At 43.6% G+C, this 24,761-nt stretch overlaps 1 protein-coding gene across 1 annotated transcript in view; it reads right to left on the minus strand.

Annotated features, from left to right (window-relative positions):
• The window catches only part of LOC126235093 (SET domain-containing protein SmydA-8), a 349,448-nt gene that overhangs the window by 228,771 nt on the left and 95,916 nt on the right, over nucleotides 1–24,761 (minus strand). The window contains exon 2 of the mRNA XM_049943826.1: nucleotides 12,338–12,475. Coding sequence (XP_049799783.1) covers nucleotides 12,338–12,475 — 138 coding nt within the window. The remainder of the gene's footprint in view (nucleotides 1–12,337; nucleotides 12,476–24,761) is intronic.

Consider the following 24,761-nt stretch of genomic DNA (forward strand, 5'->3'; position numbering starts at 1 on the left):
TCATGTAAAATACTTTTTTTCTACTTAACGCAACATTAATTTACATTTCCTTTCCCAAAATGCCATATCTTAGTACCACTCTATCGCAGCATCTTTGACAGTCACGTACCCTATAAATTCTTTATTTGCTTTCAAATGCTGTGAGTCAAAACATGGAGTGCACATTGGAAATTCGTTTTGTGACAAAACTAAAATGTTTAATAATGCAAATCGACGTATGTGGTGGTGAAAATACACTACTGGCCATTAAAATTGCTACACCAAGAAGAAATGCAGATGATAAACGAGTATTCATTGGACAAATATATTATACTAGAACTGACATGTGATTACATTTTCACGCAATTTGGGGGCATAGCTCCTGAGAAATCAGTACCCTGAACAACCACCTCTGGCATTAATAACGGCCTTGATACGCCTGGGCGTTGAGTCAAACAGAGCTTGAATGGCGTCTACATGTATAGCAGCCCATGCAGCATCAACACGATACCTCAGTTCATCAAGAGTAGTGACTGGCGTATTGTGACGAGCCAGTTGCTCGGCCACCATTGACAATCGGTTGGTGAGAGATCTCGAGAATGTGCTGGCCAGGGCAGCAGTCGAACATTTTCTGTATCCAGAAAGCCCCGTACAGGACCTGCAACATGCGGTCGTGCATTATCCTGTTAAAATGTAAGGTTTTGCAGGGATCGAATGAATGGTAGAGCCACGGGTCGTAACACATCTGAAATGTAACGTCCACTGTTCAAAGTGCCGTCGATGCGAACAAGAGGTGACCGGACGTGTAACCAATGGCACCCCATAACATCACGTCGGGTGATACGCCAGTATGGCGATGACGAATACACGCTTCCAATGTGCGTTCACGGATGCGACCATCATGATGCTGTAAACAGAAACTGGATTCATCCGAAAAAATGACGTTTTGTCATTCGTGCACCCAGGTTCGTTGTTGAGTACATCGCAGGCGCTCCTGTCTGTGATGCAGTGTCGAGGGTAACCGCAGCCATGGTATCCGAGCTGGTAGTCCATGCTGCTGCAAACGTTGTCGAACTGTTCGCGCAGATGGTTGTTGTCTTGCAAACGACCCCATCTGTTGACTCAGGGTTCGAGACGTGGCTGCACGATCTGTTACAGCCATGCGGATAAGATGCCTGTCATTTCGACTGCTAGTGATACGAGGCCGTTGGGATGCAGCACGGCGTTCCGTATTACCCTCCTGAACCCACCGATTCCATATTCTGCTAACAGTCATTGGATCTCGACCAACGCGAGCAGCAATGTCGCGATACGATAAACCGCAATCGCGATAGGCTACAATCCGACCCCTCCGTACACGAGGCATCACAACAACGTTTCACCAGGCAACGCCGGTCAACTGCTGTTTGTGTATGAGAAATCGGTTGGAAACTTTCCTGACGTGAGCAAGTTTAGGTGTCGCCACCGGCGCCAACATTGTGCGAATGCTTTGAAAAGCTAATCATTTGCATATCACAGCATCTTCTTCCTGTTGGTTAATTTCGCGTCTGTAGCACGTCATCTTCGTGGTGTAGCAATTTTAATGGCCAGTAGTGTACAATCAACTTTGCGAATATGATTCATTGGAAGTTAACTGTGAAAACAAATGCTCCATACAGACATTTCAAGTAAACTGAATTCTAACACCAACCTGTAGCGCAGCCATCTTTATAACACGTCTGTAACTGTGAATCATTGTTCATCCTAGGGCAGCTCTCCAGTAAACCAACGCATCATATGTTTTGACGAAAGCATGAAAGTCGACTGATTATGAAATATATCAATTCGAACCGGTAGCGGTACTTTTTGCGTAAAGTAACCTGAGACCAATTTTTGGCTGATTGTTGTACATCATCAACAACGTATTTCATATAAAAGCCACGGTCTGGAACCATTTATTTATTTGATAAAATTGCAATTAAATGAAATTTTCTGTCGAGTGAAAGAGGCGAGAGGTCGAACATGGTTCAGTCAGCAAAATGAATTATTTTTTAAAGACAATCTCTATTAACACTGATTCGCTAGTTTAATATTTATTAGCTAATGCAGTCCGCTAATTCTCGCTGGCGCTGACGAGACGTAACTTCAAGTCAATCTTCACACTTCCAACTAAAATAAATCAACTCGCGAGGCCTGTGGCAGATGATGTAGACCTCAGAACTCTCGGCGTTTACAGAATACCACGTAAGCTTGGACAGCACTACGTCGGACGACCGCGAGCACCACGGGAGAGTGTTTGAATACGACAGGCGTCTGTGCTTACGCTATCCTAAACATCAACTGTCACATCAGCTGAACATCAACTGGAAAACGAAAATAAAACTGTGTCCAGTTACAGGTATATCATCACGAAGGCTGTTTCTGGGATAACGACGCTGTGGTGATCAAACTGTCGAGTAATGACATTAATAAAGACGGCGATTTACGCTTTGCACATCATGAAGTCCAACGTTCGTGGGGTTGAAGTGATTACAGGAGATGCAAGACGGAAATACCTTCTTATACGGCAATGAGCACCGGTGACTTTACAGCCAGTACCACGTCTATTCTGGGTGTCCCATTTATCTTGACAATTCCAAATAACTCTTTGTCCAGAATCAAAATGAAAAATGTATTAAGGAAATGTTGTTTACTTTATCAGGGGAACATTAACCTATCTTGAAACTTCGTTCGTTAGAAGAGTGAACACAGTACGTCTTTTTTGATTATCAACCTAAATTCTTTATTCGGAAATCCAATTTATCTCCTCAAGACCTATTCAGAAACTTCTCACAGTGTACCAAAAAATGGTTCAAATGGCTCTGAGCACTATGGGACTCAACATCTTAGGTCATAAGTCCCCTAGAACTTAGAACTACTTAAACCTAACTCACCTAAGGACATCACACACACCCATGCCCGAGGCAGGATTCGAACCTGCGACCGTAGCAGTCCCGCGGTTCCGGACTGCAGCGCCAGAAACGCTAGACCACCGCGGCCGGCACAGTGTACCATTCATGAAAATGTGACGTTATTAAAAAGGTAACACAAAACTGATTTTGACTCTCCTGTACTAGCATACATCGCACCAGATACCCGGGGTAACGTTACTTGTCCCTTTGCTAGAGTTGACAGTAAAAAAAAAAAAAAAAAAAAAAAAAAAAAAAAAAAGGTGTGGGTGGGGGGCAGGCAACGCATGCAAAATACACACCGGTCATTCAGTCAACAGTCTTCAGTTGAACGTTTGTGTGAGTAAAATGTACGAGGGGTACCCAAAAAAACAGGAATTATTTTTTAAAAGCGACTTATTTTCAAATTGTTTACAAAACAACCTTAACACTCTCCATTACATTTGTCCTACCAATGCCTCCACTGTTCGAAACATTTTTTGTAGTCATATTTAGAAATGCATGACAGCTCCTTCCCCTTTTTTTTACTCTTCAGTAGTGTCAAATCGGTGGGGCAGCGAAACCACGCCATTTTTAGGCAAAAGTGTCTAACAGAAATGCGTGTGTGTCCAGGTGCGTTGTCGTGGTAAAAGAACCAGTCTCCTGTCTGCACTAAATCGGGTCTTTTCTGACGAACACTGTTGCGCAATCTCTGACAGTTATTCAGTTGTCTGTCGACGGTCTGTGAGCACAACCTCTCGAATTTTTCCTTATTTTCTTCGTTCCAGGCAGTTGTTGGACGTCCAGAACGAGGTCTGTCATCAGTCAACATGTCGCCATTTTTAAATCGAGCAAACCACTCGGACACTTGAGTTTTTCCCATAGCATCATCTTGGTAAGCTGTTTTCAACATTAAAAAGGTTTCAGCAACCTTTTTACCATGTAGAAAACAAAATTTCACAGCGGCACGTTGTTCACTTAATCTTGCCATCATAAAAAAAAAAAAACGAAACAGGAAGAAAACAGCGCTAGCAAAAACAATCAATTGCAGATGAATAGAACAGGCCAAGTCGACAACACAGCCGGCACTGAACTGGCAATGAGTTGCGCTATGCACGTCTAGTGGCAGAAATGCGTACTGCACAAGCTCCGCCCACGGGTACACTTCGTACACCTACGAAAAGGGAATAGGAATTGTACTGATCTAAGCAGAACTACAATTGACTGAGTGTCTGATGTGCATTTTCCTTGTGTTTCCGTTTGTTTACGATCAACTCCTGCGAGTGAAAGAGTTATATTTCCACGGGTACCTGCACTACGTCCTGGTACAGTAAAGTCAAAGTCGTTTTGTATTACATTTTACTAGCTTCATGTTTACATGAATGGTTCACTGTGACAGTTCCTGAATAGGACTCGAGAAGTGAAATTCAATGGTACAATAAAAAAACATGGGGTGCAATTAAAAAAGACGCACTGTGAAAGGGTACAGTACTGCCCGACATTGAAAATAGGTACAACATTCTTCGTTATTCTTGTCAGAACAACATATTTTTTGTAATAATAACTCAGTTTCACTTAATACACTGAGCCCGGATACCAGTGTAGGAAAGAAGGACAATTTATTTATTTAATTGATCACATGTGCACTCTCACAAAATAAATCCCTACATCCAATTAAGTGACATCTGTGAAATGAATGAATGTGTGGTCGTCTGCTAACCGCAGATAGTGAATGTGCAATATATGATCATCTTTGAGATGGTCCTTTGGTCACGTTTGGTGGAACCAAAGAGATGAAATTTACCGGAGCTTTGAGCGCCTGAAATGTGGCTGACCAATACAGTAGCATGGTGCTCCCCCACCTTGGCGGAGGTGCGAGATGACCTGAAGAACGGCCATGTTTCAGCACTCTGCCGCTGGATCGTTTGTTGGTAAGACCTGTCTTAGGTGTGCTCCGTAAAGACAAAAGAGTGGAGAGAATGGTATACATGTGAAATACTTAAGAGTAGTTTGGAATAATTATTTCCCTATTTCACGAACTTTTGGGGGGAGAATTAAATGACAGGCAGGTTATATTAAGGGGATCGTAGTAATCTTCGGAAGTGACCAACGGTCACAATGAAACCATGTGTAGCAATAAGTTTAAATACTTGCGAGTGCTAGTACTAAGTTGAAATACTTGCGAGTGCTAAAGTTAAGCTGAATTACTGGCGTGTGTACTATAAGTTGGAAATATTTAAGAAATGGCGTGTGCAGGACTTGAAATTAGAGACGAGCACTTCCACGTGGTGAGTACTGTGTGAGTCGCAATCTGTGTATGAGACAAAGGATAAAGAGAAGCACTCATCCAAGGTATCAGTTGAGGACTCGCGTGTGTGATGAATATGATCTTAATATTACTTTGCGTGTTATGTTTCCGTGTGACGCTAGATTCAAACTCTAATACTCTGACAGAGAAGCAAGGTGTGTCAGTCGTCTAGCCAGCAACGCCACTTGGCTTGCATTGCACAGGAAGACGTGCATATATCAAAAAAATGGTTCAAATGGCTCTGAGCACTATGGGACTTAACATCTGTGGTCATCAGTCCCCTAGAACTTAGAACTACTTAAACCTAACGAACCTAAGGACATCACACACATCCATGCCCGAGGCAGGATTCGAACCTGCATATATCCTCCAGAGTTCGTAGTAGGAAAGAAAAGCTACGAAGTGGGGCAGTGCCATATGAAACTGGGATGAATACTAATTGAAGTGGGAGAGCTGAAAGTGAAGTGATTCTAACGTTACTATTCTTTGTGATGTATTCTATGTTGCCAATGTGATGTATTTCATGTACATGTGTGGTTTGCATGGGAGAGTAGCAAAACAGGTTCAGAGTCAGTGGGTTATGCCGGTTGCTTTTTGTACCGCTCGGTCTGGAGTAAATTTTCGTGATGGTGGGTGTGAAAATCGAAGTGTGACATATAGCAAAAGATCCACCATCCTATCCAGAAAATGCACTGTAGTGTTAGATAATTACGAGACCATAAGATAGAGAATCACCAATGTAAAGCCATGCCCACTGGGCGGAGTTTCTCATGTGTGATTGTTGTATAAAATGTAATGGTGTGTTTAGGTTATCTTTTAATCATAATAGAATTTATCAGAGTAAAAAAAAAGATAGTGAAAAGGAAAAGATTGGTGGCCTTGTTCTTCGAATAGTGTGTAGTCATTCATATTCAGTGCGATGGCCACGTGTTGATCAAAGCCGTTGGGTAAGAAAGAAAATGTGGTATTGCCAGAGCGTAGTGAACAATCAGTGCTGTGTAAATTCCTAATAGTCAGATGTGCGATATCCGTTTCCGTTGCGTAATATTCAAACAGGAGAATAATTTGCAGCTTAATTGTGGGTACTAGAGCTCATAATCAGCCATTGATTTTACTCGAGAAATAAAAATAAATCCACTCGCTTGGCAGACCACTCATCTTGCAGGCCTGACTGCTTGGTGCCACAGTATGAGCAAGGCATGTGGGTGCCTCTCAACTGCTCTTCATGTCTTGGCAAGGAACGAAGTTACAAGAAAGGCAGTCATTCAGTTTATTGTCCCCTCTGGTAGCAAGACAACTTTCGCGTGAAAGAGTTTTTATTTTTCTTCTCGATTAAAAGTTATTCGAGCTGGTCAAGGTAAATGGGACACCCTGTATACAGGGTGTATATGATAACTGTTTACAACGTACCAGAGTGGTGTAGGTCAAGTCGAGACCAACACTTACGTTAAAGATTTCTTACTTAGTTACATAGTCCATAGATCATTCGAAAGATTTTCTTTTCGAAATGATGTGGAACAAGTCAGTTTACAGGAGATGTATGCGTCATCAGTATTAATAAACACATGTTTTTAGTCCTACTTACGCAACTACACTTAAACACGATTCATTTATTTACTTTTTTTTACACAATACCAGTTTTTAAATAGAATAATGGAACAATCCCGAAGATATGTTTTTAGGTTGGATTTAAAACTTGCTTTGCTACTTGTCAGACATTTTATGTTATTGGACAAAAGATCAAATATTTTTGTTGCTGCATATTGAACTCCTTTCCGAGCCACTGTCACCGTTAATAATGGATAGTAAAGGTCATTTTTACCTATGGTATTGCGATGGATTATTTACGACGTATTTCATTAACGAATACATGTATTGTGATGGCACAGTTGAAATGCTTAGCTCCTTGAGGAGGTTCATCCGTGGATGAACACCACATATTATTCTTACTGCTCGCTTTTGGGCAGTCAGGATTTTCTAAGTAGTGAGTTGCCCCAGAAAATTATTGTGTATGTCATTATTCAGTGGAAATATGCAAAATATGTCGGGAAGTTAATTCGTTTGTGATCTATCATGTTAGGAAAAATCCTGAGACTAGCCTACAAAAGCCATCTTAGCTACAACGCATGCGGACAGTACGAGATTTGTAATGTCGTCTCGCCCTCTAATGTTACCTACTTTCGCTAACATTAGTAAGTTCATCTTTCCTGCGGGGATAAGGAAAGAGAAAGACCTGTGAACAAATTATGAAAAAACCAACTAAATTTTTCCATTAGATCTTAGCTTAAACCCAACGGGGACAGTCACGTCTTAGTAAGAAGGCCAGTGAAACAAAATAGTAAAATTTATACCAGTCCATTGCGGAGCGCGGGGTACAACAACCTTATAACGTGATTAACAATAAAAGAGGGTCCCAGGTTGCACAGTGCTTTTTATTGGTAAAAAAATTACGTTTTTCAACCGATTAGGGCATTATGAGGTTATCTGGAACTACAACAGAAAATTGGCAATAGAAATTGGATGAAGAAACAATTAAGCTTTGTCGCCATGTATCGACGTCGAAGTATTTTTTATTTAATGACAAATAATTTGAACAAACTGGTGGAGTGACGATGGAGACCATTATCCTCATAGTTACCAGTTTGTTTATGGAAGATTTTGAGGATACGGCACTGAAGACGGCGTTCTTAAAACCAACTTGTATTTGGAGATACGTCGACAATGCGATTATGATATGGCCACGTGGAAGGGATGCTCTGGATAGTTTCCTATATCATTTTAATTGTCTGCATCCCAATATTCAGTTCACGATGGAAGTCGAAAAGAATGGAAAACTTCCGTTTTTAGATGCCTTGGTTTACAGGAAGGATGATGTAACATTAGAACACAGCGCTTATCGTAAGCCCAAGCATACAGATCGATAATCTTCATACATCAAATTGTCATCTATCGTACCTGCGCAGAGGAGTCCTACATGTATTCGTAAAAAGAGCCTATGCCATTTCACATGTAGATAGTTTGGCACAACTGCATCATCTAAAAGCAGTGTTCAAGAAGAATGTTTATACCGACAATCAGATCCGTCATGCTCTACAGATTAGAACCAACAGAAGATGCAAGCAAATCGGTGGCGTTCCTACCTTTCGTGGGAAGCATATCATCCAAAACAGGAAGAATTTTAAAGAGATTTGATATTAAAGTGTATTCCGTCCGGTAGGTAAGACTAAAGCGCTTCTGGGCTCAGTGAAGATGATTTGGGTTTGAGGAAGCCCGGATTCTACAAAACTCTCTGCCTTTGCCGGAAAGCCTATATTCGGCAAACGATTCGTACGGTCCAGGATCGACACATGGAGCACCATCGTACCATGCGTTTATTTCAGCCACAAAAATCTGCAGTTGCGGAACATTATGTAACTGAAGGACGTAAAACGTAGTACGATGAGATGCAAGTGGTCGCCCTTGCGACGCGTTTTGGGACTGTGTAGTGAAAGAAGCCATTGAAAACCAACTGTCTTACAATATTATAAACAGAGATAAGAGTTACCCTGTAAGTAAGAGTTGGAACACTGTTTTGTTTGAAGTTAAAAACAACTGTCTTTGTTTCAGTCATCATAAGGTGTCAAGAGTGTTTGATGTCGATTTATCGTTTCCGTGAGTTTTCACCACCAGTGCGCTGTCGTGCTTTGCACTAGAGGTCAGTTATGTTGGCGCATGCACGGTGGTCGTATAGGCTGCGTGTTTGATTTCATCCGTCCTATGCTCTGTTATGCCATCGTTGCCTGGATCTCAGTGCCCCTCCCCCCTCTCCCCCCGCTTTTATAAGGCCATCCAAATCCTTGAACGCCACGCACTCCACCTTGCATTCCATATCCGCCTTCCATCCCCCACATGGATTCTGTACGAACTCATCCCCTTCCCCCACCTCCTCCTTTTCCTCCAGCATATCCACATCCTTTACACTGTCTGCAGGCTTAATGTCCCCACCCCCTCGTGTCCTCCTTCCTCCTCCGCTCATTGTGGCGCCTCTATCGTTGTATCCCACCCTCTTTCTACAACCACATCTTCCATATCCTCCATAACGGCAATTTCCAGCACCTCTCCCTCCTGGGTGATGAACTTCGCCGTGATGTCTACCCTTCTTACCAACTGTAGCCCGGCCTTGTTTCTGCCCCTCCCCAGAGCCCCCAATTTCTAATTCCCTCCTTCCACCTGAGCGATTTTTCCCCTTTCCCCCCTGAGTCTCGGCACTCCCTCCTCTGCTGTTTCCCTCTCCCATCTTTCCCTCCCCAGCCCCCTTCGGTGTGCCACCCACCCCATCCTGCCTTCCCCCTTCTCTACCCCCTTTCTTGCACTGCCCCTTCCCCTTCCCACTCCCTACTCCCTTCTCCCTGTCTCCCCTCCACTGGCAGATCCTCCAAGTTTCTTATTCATAATCGAGTGTGCTGCATCAGTGTTCGTTTCGGTGTAGTTCTACAGTGTCGTAAAGTGTGTGGTTTTTAATCGTGTGCACGACTTGCATATAGTTTTGTTATCCATGGTTTTTCCATGCTGCACTGCCCATTGTGTGGCTGTTTTAATTGTTCTGCGACTTGTTGTGCTCCTGCCATACTTGGACTTGTGTCTTTTAATACTCACAGTGTGTGGTTTTTTGTGCAAAATATTTTTTTTTGTTTTTAATTTCCATTTTACAGTCACCCCTTTCTTTTGTATAGTTTCTCCCATTACGTTCCCCCTTGTTTATGTCTATGTTCACAAATGTTTCTCCTTTTTATTTTTTTAAATGTCTTCCTGTACACTTGTAACATCTCTCGGCTGAAGAGCAGCACCTATGCTGCTGCCAGCCCACCCCAGATGGGGAACTGAAATCACAAATTTCAGCTCCGTCGAGTAAGTGCGACGGCTTACTCACCTGAAGATGATGATCAGGTGGACTGCCGAAATATTGTCTCAAGATGACATTATGTTTTGGCTGGAGACCCGATATAGCTATCATGAATAATCTGCCCATTGTCAAAGTCGCTTATCTCAATGGGTTTCCCCATTTGCAGGCCATATCTTCGGGGTGATGCCCCGTCTGGATTTGCTCTGCTTAGATGCTTTTGGTACCGCATCACGTGCTGGCGACACTACCAGACGGCATCCAACTTCACGGTGGTCATAATGTTTTGTCTTATCAGTGTACTTAAAAAGCGTAACCGTTGATTTACGTAGCGTGAAGTGAGTCATCTGTCATAGCACCATAGAATAAAACCACTCCCATAAACTGAAGACCCTGGAACAAAGTGCCGTGTATCATTTTCATTAGGGAAGTTTCCGTTTAGATATTGTACTGCATAATTCTTTTTACTTTATCTTATTATTGTATATCAGGTTCCCAACTATGTTTATTGCTGTATGAAGCTCTGCCACATTTCTTTATCTTGTTTCTAATTTTTTTCTGTTTAACTGTACTACGTTCGCATACTTACAACCCTTACCTCTTTTATTGGACAGCATTCTTTAATAATATCTATACATTTTATTTCCTATTTTTACGTGGGTCTAGTTCGCTTATGAGAATTCCTTTCTCTCTGCTACAATCATTTTCTACTGATAGCTTTGTAACCGCATTTGGCGCCACATAGTGCGTGTTAGCTTTAGTAACCCCATGGGTCGCTTCCGATTCCATAATTACTGACTGTGAGCGCATATTGGTCCCCAGCGCATACTTCCGGGATCATGTTTTCAGCTTATGAGCGTGACCCACAAGGTACGAGGTAAATCGACAGTTGCACTAAGTATCCTTCTGTAGGTTTATTTTAGGTGGTTTTTATACCGTCTTCGACGGTGTTCTTCACGGTGGGCTACTGAGTGTTTTAGGCGTACTTGATGAATTCTTTTTGGTAGGAACTACAAGCTTTTATACATGATAAGCTATCCTTTTCATGTTATATATTTACGTTTTTGTCTTAACTTTTGAGTAAAGTAGTGAAAATAACGCCAGGTTATTTAATAAGACCATTTTCTATTGTAGTTCCAGATAACATGATGATGCGCTACCCATTTGAAACGCGTCGTTTTTGAACTAATAAAGAGCATTATGTAGCCTGTTACTGTATGTTAATGTGAAAGAAAACAGTGTTAAAATTAATAAAATTACTACATAATTTTTGCTCAAATGTTATTTTTATCATTTTTGAGTGCACGTCTGAGCCAGTTACATAACAGGGCGAGAGAATATTAAAAATTTGACGCGGCGCGCATGCACTGTATCTTAGGTAGTTTTTGTAGGAGTATTTGACGTCCTTTCACGGCTTGATAGACCACAAGTGTGTCGTATCAAACTCTTTGTCGACTTCCGCGCACTTATCTGGTACTTCGCAATCAGTTATATATTTACACCCTATATGGACAAGGCCACCAACCACACAGCAGTCAATTCAAATGGTTCAAATGGATCTAAGCACTATAGGACTTAACATCTAAGGTAACGTAATGAGCGTATGCCATTGGTGGCCCGGAGATCCCTCGCGGGGCGGTTCGGCCGCCGCTCCACAAGTTCTTTAACGCCACTACGGCGACTTGCGAGTGAATGAGGATGAAATGATGATGAAAGACGCACAATACCAAGTCATCTCGAGGCAGACCCCGCCGGGAATCGAACCCGGGACCCCGTGCGCGGGAAAGGAGAACGCTACCGCAAGACCACGAGCCGCGGACACATCTAAGGTCATCAGTCCCTAGACTTAGAACTACTTAAACCGAAGTAACCTAAGGACATCACGCACATTTATGCCCGAGGCAGGATTCGAACCTGCGACTGTAGCAGCAGCGCGGTTCCGGACTGAAGCGCCTAGAACCGCTCTGCCACAGCGGCCGGCGATAGTCAATTACCACTTGACAGTTGCGGAGGAGTCGCCACCGAAAGTTGGTGGATGCATACCAGTTTAACACTAGGGCTACAAACCTGACAAAAATTTTATTTAGTCAACGATACCACGTATTCAGACGTAAACAAAATTTCGTTTACCTTTCGCCACTTTAAAAGCAGGAGCGTTACATCTTTTGCAATCTAAAGTCAAAACTTGAATTTTTTGTGGGTATCGGCTGCCTGGTAACTTGGTTCAGGAGTGATGGTGTGAGGGACGACAGTGGCGGGACTGACCTTGAAGGGCCTGCAGAGCGGGCGGTGAGTGCTCCAGTGCGCCCGCTGGTGGTCCCTGCAGCAGTAGAACACCTGCTGGCAGCCCCCGCAGCGCTGGCTCGCCTCGCCGCCGCACTGCGCGCACCGTTCCGGCGCCATCTGCACACCAAAGACACGCGCCGCTCACTGCCCGCCTCCCACGTCAAAATAACAATGCAGTTACGTACTTCAAAACGACACCAGTCACACCTACAAAGTATACTGAAGCGCGAAAAAAACTGTTACAGGCAAGCGTATCACATACAGAGGTATGTAAAAAGTCAGAATACGGCGCTGCGGTTGGCAGCGTCTATATAAGACAAAAAGTGTCTGGCACAGTTGTTAGATCTGTTACTGCAGCTACACTCATGCTCATAAATTAAGGATAATTGCAGAATGTGGTGCCACACAAAGAGGCACTACAAAAAACTGGCGCTAATAGCATAGGCACTTAGCGAACACACACAACACAGATTGTAAGTCCACGGAATTGGTGATAAGTTGAGAAAACCGTCCCGAAACACATGCGCCACAAAACGCCACTGTTTCCTGCGCATGTACCCCGACATCAATATGGGATATGATCACCATGCACACGTACACAAGTCGCACAACGAGTTGGCATACTCTGGATCAGGTGGTCGAGCAGCTGCTGGGGTATAGCCTCCCATTCTTGCACTAGTGCCTGTCGGAGCTCCTGAAGTGTCGTCGATCGAGAACATCCCAGACGTGCTCGATAGGGTTTAGGTCTGGAGAACAGGCAGGCCACTCTGTTCGCCTGATATCTTCTGTTTCAAGGTACTCCTCCACGATGGTAGCTCGGTAGGGCCGTGCGTTATCATCCATCAGGAGGAAGGTGGGATCCACTGCACCCCTGAATGGGTGGACATACTGGTGCAAAATGTCCCAATACACCTGAACTGTTACAGTTCCTCTGTCAAAGACTTGCAGGGGTGTACGTGCACCAATCATAACCCCACCCTACACCATCAAACCACGACCTCTATACAGGTCCCTTTCACGGACATTAAGGGGTTGGTATTGGTTCCTCGTTCACGCCACATGAAAACCTGGCGAGAATCACTGTTCAGACTATACCTGGACTCGTCCGTCAACATAACCTGGGACCACTGTTCCAATGACCATGTACTTGTTCTTGACACCAGTCATTACAGGCTCTCCTGTGATCAGGGTTCAGTGGAATACACCTTGCAGGTCTCCGGGTGAATAAACCATGTCTGTTCAGTCGTCTGTAGACTGTGTGTCTGAAAACAACTGTTCCAGTGGCTGCAGTAGCGTCCCGAGCAATGCTATCTGCAGTACGCCGTGGCCGTCTGCGGGCATTGATGGTGAGATATCGGTCTTCTTGTGGTGTTGTACAATGTGGACGTCCCGTACTGTAGCACCTGGACACATTTCCTGTCTGCTGGAATCGTTGCCGTAATCTTGAGATCACACTTTGTGGCACACGGAGGGCCCGTGCTATGACCTGCCGTGTTTGACCAGCCTCCAGTCGCCCTGGTATTGTACCCCTCACAACGTCATCAATATGTGTTCTTTCAGCCATTTTCAACACACAGCCACCATTAGCTCGTCTGAAAACATCTGCACACTTACTCGCTGCACAGTACTCTGACATGCACCAACACACCTCTGCGTATGTGGACTGCTGCCAGCGCCACCGTGCGACGACGGCAGTTCAAATGCACCGTATTGTCATACCACGAGCTGATTTAAACCCGCAAACGATCCACCAGAGCGTTGCTTCACCATCAGCATTATCCTTAATTTATGAGTATGAAAGCTTATCAAGATTTAAGTGAGTCTGAACGTGGTGTTACAGTCGGCGCACGAGCCGTGAGACACAACATCTACGAAGTAGCGGTGAAGTGGGGATTTTCCCGTACGACCATTCCACTAGTGTACCGTGAATATCCGGATCCTGGTAAAACATCAAATCTCCGACTTCGCTGCGGTTGGAAAAAAATCCAGAAGAACGGGACCAACAATGACTGAACGGAATCGTTCAACGTGACAGAAGTGCAACCCCTCCGCAAAGTGCTGCAGATTTGAATGCTGGGCCATCAACAAGTGTCAGCATGCAAATCATTCAACGAAACATCATCATCTAATGAGCTTTCGGAGCAGAAGGTCCACTGGTCTACCCTTGATGACTGCCTTACGTCTCGCCTGGACCATTCAACTCCGACAATGGACTGTTCATGACTTGAAACATGTTGCCCGGTCGGACGAGTCTCATTTCAAATTGTGAGAGGATGGACGTGTACGGGTATGAAGACAACCTCGTGAATCCATGACACTGCGTGTCAGCAGGAGACTGTTCAGGCTGGTGGAGGCCCTGTAATGGAGTTGGACTCGTGCAGTTGGAGTGATGTGGGGCCCCCGATATGTCTAGACAGGACTCTGACAGATGACAAGTACGTAAGCAACGTGTCTGATCACCGGCATCCATTCATGTCCATTGCGCATTCCGACAGACCTGGGCAATTCCAGCAGGACAATGCGACACCCCACACATCCACAATTGCTACAGAATGGCTCCAGGAACATTCTTCTGACTATAAACACTTACGTCGGCCACGAAACTCCTCAAACATGAGCATTATTGAGGATATCTGGGATGCCTTGCAACGTGCTGTTCAAAAGAGATCTCCACCCCATCGTACTCTTACGGATTTATGGACAGATCTCCAGGATTCATGGTGTCAGTTCCCTCCAGCACTACTTCAGACATTAGTCTAGTCCATGCCACGTGGTGTTGTGGCACTTCTGCGTGCTCGCAGGGACCCTACACGATATTAGACAGGTATACTAGTTTTTTGGCTCTTCACTGTAGTTAAAAAGTAGCTGTTAAGCAGTGCATTCTACTCAGCGGATGATTAGTTGGAAAAAAATTGGCCGAGTGCGAACAGGACTCGCACGCTGAGGGTTCCGTACAAAATTAGTTGTGCGTATAGATAGTTCATCCATCCTGGGAATCGAAAATCCCGACGACTTTTGCCTGTATCGATACGGGCAAGACAACGAGCCCGGGAATTCCAAGATCGTATCAAAATCTACAGTAATTTTTGGCACCAGTCTGTACATACAAGAAACAAGCATGCAGGCGACTTTAGTTTATATAGGGTAGTATATCTGCCCCTGACTAAGGATTTTATGCAACACATAACACCTTCAAAAACCACGTTTGAGATTTTCGTATTCTTTCTCTCGCTACACGCTAACTAATAGTCCTACAGAAAAAATTAACAAGATCTTTTCGTACGGAATTTAGCGTCGGTTAGGTTTGTACTGTGATATATTTTCACTGGAGGCCACGGTTTACGAGTTACTCGAGAAAAACATATAAAAGTGATCTTCAAAACAGTTTTTCCTACCTCGTGATGACTGGGTGTTGTGTGCTGTCCTTAGGTCAGTTAGGTTTAAGTAGTTCTAAGTTCTAGGGGACTGATGACCATAGATGTTAAGTCCCATGGTGCTCAGAGCCATTTGAACCATTTTTTGAAGTTTTTCTTAAGTAACTCTAAAAGTGTGGCCTCAAGGGAAAATGTATCCCAAAATGTAACAAAATTAAGTTTCCTACAAAAATTTCCTGTTAATTTTTCTGAAAGACTAACAATTTCGACCTAGCGAGTGACAGAGTATAAAAATTTCGCGTATGGCTTTTTTGAGGGCCGTGCTCATAAATATGGGGAGACGAGTCGCTCTGTAAAGTGTGATTTTTTCCACCTTGTACGCACTCTAGAGATTGATCATTGAGAGGATACGGAACAAAAAAGATCTAATGAGCTTACATCTGGAAATCCACGATTTCTATGCTAGAGACCATTTATTCAGCCATACATTGTTACACAAACTGCATATGCACAGATAGAATATTTAATAAAATATTTTTATTATTTTTTAAGGCAAGCCTGCCACTTACGTTTTATCTTTGTATGCTTTAATAATTTTCAGTTATGCTTTTGACAGATGATGAATGCTCCGTAAATTCTAACGGCAAAAAGATATTTTTTGGTGTGACATAATTAAAGTTTCAACGATTTCCGGATTGTTTTACCTTTACTTACACAGTGAAACCTTCCTTCTTGGCGTATTTCATGATTGTAGGACAAAGGAAAGTACACGACAGGTTTTGATGAGTGAGTCTAAGAGTATAAAAATATGTGACATAAACGGCCGTATCTTCAGCGATATCTTTCAACCACGTTGACTTAGTAGCTTAAATGTTTCACACTGCCTCAGTAAGTGACAAATTTCAATTTGTCACTTCAACCTGTCCCTTGAAAAGAGGAGCCTTAAGAGTCGCACAGACAGACGGACAGGCGGACAACAAAGCGAGGATACAAGAGTTTCGTTTTCACTGATTGAGCTACGGAACCCCTTAAACACAGGGGAGGGGTGTGGTAAAAAGTAAAACAAGTAAGTATGGCAAGAATGGTAATATAACATCTCTGTCATTTATCATCACTCTTTTGAATTCTTAACATTTCTATAAAGCTCTGCTATTGATAATACTAATATTTTCCATGATCCTGATACCAGAAATAGTGTGAATAGTGTTACATTATGGAAAAAGGTCTGTAGGGTGACGATAGTGGGTACGGTGACAGACTGAGAGCTGAATCGACAGCGTAGCACTAGCTTCTTAGATTGTTAAATAACTTCTTTGAAACCATTATTGCAAATTAGGGAGAAACCGAATGAGGCTGGGCTGTTTTAAAGGTACTGGCAGTGTATTCGGAAGGCTGGAGGCTCCAATCTCCATCTGGCCCTCCTGATGTGTTTTTACCGTTGTTTCCCCAAACTACTTCTGGCAATTGCCTGGTTGGTTCCTTCTATAAGGCCACGTACGACTACCTGTCTCATCTATGTCCAAACTAGACCCGTATATGTGTATTGCGTTCTTAAGCTGTAGTACAAGCTACAGTGAAATAGTACTCCTTCGCCATGAGCATCTTTTAAAGTGTGCATTCAGCCAAGACTTCATTTCTCTTGATGACGATGCACGACGACATGAACTGCGCAGGTGGAGGAGCGCTTAGAACGAGACGATATTCAGCGAATGGAGAGGCCTGCCCATTTGCCTGGCTTTAACGCCGCATACCTGTATGGAACGCGTCTGTGGGATGTACTGCAGCACGTCCGCATCTACGCCCTACCACAAGAACTCCTTAACCGACCTCTTGGCCAGCGTAGCAGCACGTCGCGGAGGATGCGTTACCTTCCGTGGTGATCGCACAGCCTATTAAGAACCATGTCCCGCTCTTTGCAATGTCCAGGGCACCATCATAAATATCGGTGACTATGAATAAAAGTGCTCGTCTCATTGCGTATTTCTTTTGGTTAACTTCTGTACTATACCATATCAGTTCTTTCTATGTATGGTTCACATTTCATAGAGCTATGTTACTTAGCAATGAGACATCACGCGAAAGTTACTTTTATCTTTAATTTTTGCGCTCTAGTGTATCTAAATACATAAATAAATAAGTTTATGGTGCGTAATTTAATTTTACAAAGTGAGAAAAGAACATAATTTCTGATCCAACAGAAGCGGGTAGCTCATTCCTCACACGGTTTGAATAATGTACGAGGGCCACTCCAAAAGAAATGTACACTATTTTTTTTAAATCCACTTTTTATTCTACATGTTTGAAAGTTTTACAGTGTGTAGATACATCCTTTAGGAACAATATTTTCATTTCTCCACGTCATTTCCATCCCTCTCAACTGCCTTACGCCATCTTGGAACCAGCGCCTGTATACCCACATGGTAAAATTCTGGACCAACCTGTTGGAGCCACTGTTTGGCAGCGTGCACAAGGAAGTCATCATCTTCAAACCTCGTTCCACGAAGAGAGTCTTTCAGTTTCCCAAAGAGATGATAGTCACATGGAGCCAGATCAGGACTGTAAGGTGGGCGTTTCAGTGTTGTCCATCCGAGTTTTGTGATCACTTCCATGGTTTTTTGACTGACATGTGGCCGTACATTGTCGTGCAACAGCAAAACATCCTGCTTTTGCCGATTTGGTAGAACACGACTCAGTCGAGCATGAAGTTTCTTCAGTGTCATCACATATGCATCAGAATTTATGGTGGTGCAACTTGGCATGATGTCCACAAGCAAGAGTCCTTCAGAATCGAAAAACACTGTAGCCATAACTTTTCCAGCAGAAGGTGTGGTTTTGAATTTTTTTTCCCTTGGGTGAATTTGCATGATGAAACTCCATTGATTGCCTCTTCATCTCCGGTGAAAAATGATGAAGCCATATTTCATCATCTGTCACAATTCTTCCAAGAAATTCATCTCCACCATTCTTGTACTGTTCCAAAAGTTCTCTGCATACTGTTTTTCTTGTTTCTTTGTGAGCCACTGTCAACATCCTGCGAACCCACCTGGCACAAACCTTTTTTAACGCCAACACTTTCAGTATTATGCATTCTTTTCCCTATCCCAAAGTAGCGTGACAATTCGTTCACTATGACGCGTCTGTCAGCAGTCACCAATTCGTTAACTCTCTTCACATTGTCTGGAGTGTGTGCAGTACGAGGCCTGCCGCTGCAAGGAGAATCCTCAATATTGCCGTGCCGCTTTCATCACTTAACCTGCTTGCCCACCGACTAACTGTACTACGATCGACAGCAGCATCTCCATACACCCTTTTCAACCTCTTGTGGATGCTTCTCACTGTCTCGTTTTCACAGCACAGGAATTCTATGACAGCACGTTGCTTCTGACGAACGTCAAGTGTAGCAGCCATCTTGAAGACATGCTGTGACGGCGCCACTCACGGGAACAGGTTGAACTAAGTTTGAAAACAAGCGGGAAAGATGTATCTACACACTGTAAAACTTCCACACATCCAGAATGAAAACTGTATTTTTACAAAAATAGCCCGCAGCTCGTAGTCGTGCGGTAGCGTTCTCGCTTCCCGCGCCCGGGTTCCCGGGTTCGATTCCCGGCGGGGTCAGGGATTTTCTCTGCCTCGTGATGGCTGGGTGTTGTGTGCTGTCCTTAGGTTAGTTAGGTTTAAGTAGTTCTAAGTTCTAGGGGACTGATGACCATAGATGTTAAGTCCCATAGTGCTCAGAACCATTTGAACCATTTTTGAACAAAAATAGTGTGCATTTCTTTTGGAGTGACACTCGTAAAAAATAATCATCTTCGTAAATCGAAACCACTAGGACATAAAATAATTCACAATTTAGCATACTCTACACTGCATTTCCAAAATATGTTTATAGATCATCTGAATATTCTATAGTTGAAAGAATTACCTGCTGATAACAGTAACCAACACAAAACATTTTAGTACATTACTGCATATTCGTTGTAATAGTACCATAGCGAGGTATGAATTGTTTGTTATTATCAGTCGAATAGGACGTCATTTCCCACATACTTAACTATACTTAGAACTAAACCTGAGGAACATAAAGCGAAATAACGTAGTGATGATTAACGCAGAAGAGTCGTAATGGGAAAGAATTTCGTTCAGATCCACTTCTGGTCAGCTACATTAAAGTTACCTGTTTTCAAGCACTTGATTTAATTGTCCCGTGTGTCGCCAGACAGACATCACAAACCACGTCAGAGGCTGACAAACTGTGTTCATAAACCGTAACAGCAAGTGCGCTTCGCATGCGGCCAGCGTTTTGGCTTTCTTGCACAGCGGCAGCTTCGAGTCGCCGCGGTGCTGTTGCCTTCCTCTCCGTGCTGTACTCACTGCTCAACACGCGTGCGAACTGTTCGCGAATTAATGCGGCTGTAGCTTGAAATTCAGAATGATCTTATTTTCTGGATATTCTCTACATCAACCGCTGATAGGTCAATCAAAATCATGATGCACGTCACAAAACACTCAAACTCACACGTGCACATTTTTTTGTGGTAGTACATTAATTTGCATTCTTGGAAACATCTGCGTTCCACAGACAAATCGTAAAACTCACTTTAAACAAAACTAATCAGACTATTTGACGAAATTACTTGGAACAGATAGACACATGTGGTTCTAATAATAATAACAACAGTTTCACGTGTCTGTAAGGCCTGGTGCAAGCCTGCCAGCTAAACGGCACTTCGTCGACTTGCGAGTTCCTAACCTTCCCCTGTTATCCGGCCGTGTAAAGGGGACCTACAGTTTAATGTGGAATGTGAACTAAATGTTGTTTCTGATGAATTTCCACGTCATTGAGAGGTAAATGTTAGGTTAAGCGATAGAAGTACAGTAAGTGTTCGGCTAGGTCAAACTGATTTCTAAAGGTCTTGCAGATGAACCATAGAGAGGGTTACTGCGTTACTAGCGATCATTTTGGTTATTTACAGCTAGAACACGAAAGAAGCAGTCACAGACGGATTCTTTGTGCCCTGTGTCAGAAGAATGTTGAGAGCCTGCGCGTCCGCAAATTTACTGCCGTAAACACTCGGTTCCGGTTTATCGCTTGCGAGCACCTGGAGCAAACAGGAGGTGCGGACTCTAAAACAGAGCTGGTCGCTCACAGCGGTGAGGAGGGTGGAAGAGGTGGTGAGGGGGCGGGGGGGGGGGGCTGCTAACGACGGCTGTCTGCTGCCGCTGCCCGTGGCAGGCCAGGCCTTAAATTTAGCAGACCGCGGCGACGGCCTGCCTACTAGGGCAGGTCAACGGGTCCGGTTGACTGGTGAGCAAATCAAAGTTGCCGATTACAGCTCTGTCTGCAGTTACAGTCGGGGCTATCATAAGAGCCGACAAACAAATCGGAGGCATTCCTGAGGGAACCGTGTGTGGTCCTTTGATCTGGAATACATGGACTTCAAGTTATAAGCAGGGCGCCACAGTTTCTGCCGTAATGCCGGTAGCATGCACTATCCTAAAGCCTGCTGTAGAAAAACCATGCTCTGCACATACAGCGTAAATCCTAACCCCGTTGTCATCCTTTAAAGGCGACGTATTTAAGAAGGTATGAGGTTCAGAACAGTGAAAACAAGTTTGCCGTCACTAGTTCTATCTGTACTTTTCATTCCTGTAGTGTTGAAAGTGGTGTTTGTTTACATTTATGTATTCCTGCCCATTGTATGAATGCCTGAGGTAGGTGCATCCCTAGCCAGCTATATTTTTCACATGTTATTTAGTTTCGTAAATATGTAAGAGTGCAGAGGTAGTTGGGACAAGCCATAGGCATATATACGGCTTCGGAGAGGCGATGCTGTCATTCGAGATTTAGTAAAGTCATCAAACGATCGACAACAATTACAAAATGATTTAGACAATACTTCTGCAAGGTGCGAACAGTAGCAGCGGGCTCTAAACAATGAAAAGTGTGAGGTCACCCATGTAAGTACTAATAGCTGTCCGTCAATGTCACACAAATCAAAGGGCTGTCATTTCAACTACCTAGGAATTACAATTGAGGAGCGCCGGAACAAAACCCGCTATATCCACTTTTGCTGTATTCGCGTGTTTGAGCTGTAGGGGGAAAATACGGGAGTAATAATACATGCTGCCACAAAATAATTTTCAGCACAACGTGACATCAGGTCTTTTATGGTGTGTTTCTTCTTTTTGTAGCTTGTGGAGCCATTTAGAGATAACTATTTGTTACTTTCTGTATTAACAGCAAATGCGGTTTTATCGGTTTTTGTTCCGGCGCTCCTTAATTATGAACAACTTGAATTGAAACGATCACGTAGATAATATTGCGGGGAAGCAAACTAAAGACAGCGGTTTATCGGTAGAAACTTAGAAGCCGAAATAAATGCACTAAAGAGACTGCCTACACTACGATTGTCCTGCCTCTATATTGCTCTGCGGTATGTGATCTTTGCCAGATAGGACTGACGGAAGACATCGAAAAGCTATCGCGAAATATGGGAGAGAGTGTCACGGTTACTATATGCAGATTGCGGTGGCAGTCATTAGAACAAAGGCGTCTTTCGTTGAGGCGACATCTTTTCACGAAATTTCAGTCACCAGCTTTCTCCTCTGAATGCTAAAATAATTTGTTGTCGTTCACCTACATAGGGAGAAATGATCATCCTAATTAAATTAGAGATCACATGGATTTTAGTACCTGTATAATGGAACCCTCTTATTCCCGAAGGGAAACGGCAGCCATGGTCTGTGACATGAGCACTCCATCTTCAAGCCACAAGTCTCCCGTCGGGACCATCAGACCGCCGTGTCGTCCTCAGCTGAGGATGCGGATAGGAGGGGCTTGTGGTCAGCACACCGCTCTCGCGGTCGTTATGATGGTTGTCTTTGACCGGAGCCGCTACTGTTCGGTCGAGTAGCTCCTCAACTGGCGTTACGAGGCTGAGTGCACTCCGAAAAATGGCAACAGCACATGGCGGCCTGGTGGTCACCCAACCAAGTGCCGGCCGCGCCCGAAAGCACTTAACTTCGGCGGTGACATGAGCGGTGAACATTATTTACAGTAACAAAACTAACAGATCTTTTATCCATAGACAGTAACAGAAGACTCGTGTCCTTATTTCTTACATTGCCGGCCGCTATGGCCGAACGGTTCTAGGCTCTTCAATCTGGTACTGACCACACGACGGCTACGGTCGCAGGTTCGAATCCTGCCTCGGGTATGGATGTGTGTGGTGTCCTTAGATTAGTTAGGTTTAAGTAGTTCTAAGTCCAGGGGACTGATGACCTCAGATGTTAAGTCCCATAGTGCTCAGAGCCATTTGAACCATTTGAGAGGTCGGAAATTGGGAATCGACTGTGAGAAACTGTGTTTTTGGTAGTGGCAACATTCTAAAGTTATTGTTTATTTATTTATGTTTAGTGTCAAAAATCCGTCAAAAGCAAAATCATGCCGCAAGAACATTATTTGTGAAAAAAACGGTGGCAAATACGAAATACTGGACTTAATATTGTTATTGTCCGGATTATTTCCATATTTTCAATATATCACATATGTTTTTATGTTTAGTTTTAGAAATTCTTAATTTTTCTCGAACATCATTTCGAGGGTGCATAGGGCGGCAATCTTTGATGACAGGGGGTTGGTTTTGAGAGACACATCAGGGGGTAGTAGTGGGTTCGTAGCCACGTTCGGGGACAAGTAAGTATGTAGTGACGTTCGAAAACGATCAAGTTGACCGCAATATAGTGTTTAAGGACAGCAGACAAGATTGTAGTTTGTGAACTGTGAACAGACTGTCGAGTGGCGTAATCGAAACATATGAATTTTATAGTAAACTGTTGTAGCATCAGTTATTAATGGCCACCCTTATGTAAAATCCCCTCTGATAGCGTTTTAAGTGTTTCTCTGTAAGAAGAACTATGTCCCTTACATAAAGTCGTTAAAGATTACCGAACGCACGTTGAGCGAACAGTAGGGCTGAACAAAAATAACTGACAAGGCACGATGCATCTTGTAGAGGGTATAGTATGGACGTATTGGAATAATTAATGTTGGGTGATGGTTTTAAAGTAACTCACGCGACATGAAAACTTTGTGGAAATGCGTCGATTTACTGGAGGCTAGTTTACCCCAGGGAAGTATTCAGAGTTGACCGCGGCGAAGGGAAGCAACAATAGGCAGCTTAGGGCGGCTCAAACTCTGAGAAAGCGGTAATGGGGCACGGCCTCCAGCTGCCTTAAGATGAGTGACAGTTATGAAACGTCCCCTTAGAAAAATTATACATGACTGTGCTTAAACTGACACACAATATTTTTTTTAGCGCAACGCAATCTGTCTTTCAATAATCCCTACAAAAGAATGGCCCTGACTAACATTAACCTATACGTTTCACAAGTCACTTACCTCACAAAAATCTTCGTTACTCGAACTACCGCAATACAGCAAGCGCCACTACTGCCAGCTAAATAAAAGATTCAAACTACGGAAGGCACTAACTACTGATAGGCATAGTTAGCAAATGAAAGATTTTAATAAAGAACAAACAATGTATTTACCTTAATAGTCATAATATATATAGCAGTTCATGACATCCAGTCTCACAAATTTCAAAACTCCGCCATCTCTCTCCCCACATCCACCACTGCTGGCGGCTCACCTCCAACTGCGCAACGCTATGCGCTGTTAACAGCCAACAGCCCAACACTACAATGGCGAATATTACAACAATGCCACCCAGCCACAGACTACACACAGCACAGCCAGTGATTTTCATACAGAGCTATGTGGCGTTACCAATAAAAAAAAACCTAAACAGCCTACTTACACAGTGAGGGGGTGGTTGACCCCATGCTGGTGTACCGGAAAGCAGATGGAAAACTTGTATGCCTGTTGATAAATGTCCGTCATCCCGTTTTCAGTGAAACATGCGAGAAAGCTGCGCAAAGCTATGGTGGAGCGGTCAACAGAGGCCGAAATATGCATGTTCGCTGAATTCACTGTCCGCAAAGTATGAAGTAAATCAGGTGAA

Source organism: Schistocerca nitens, chromosome 2 (genome assembly GCF_023898315.1).
Source record: "Schistocerca nitens isolate TAMUIC-IGC-003100 chromosome 2, iqSchNite1.1, whole genome shotgun sequence".
Taxonomy (NCBI): Eukaryota; Metazoa; Arthropoda; class Insecta; order Orthoptera; family Acrididae; genus Schistocerca; species Schistocerca nitens.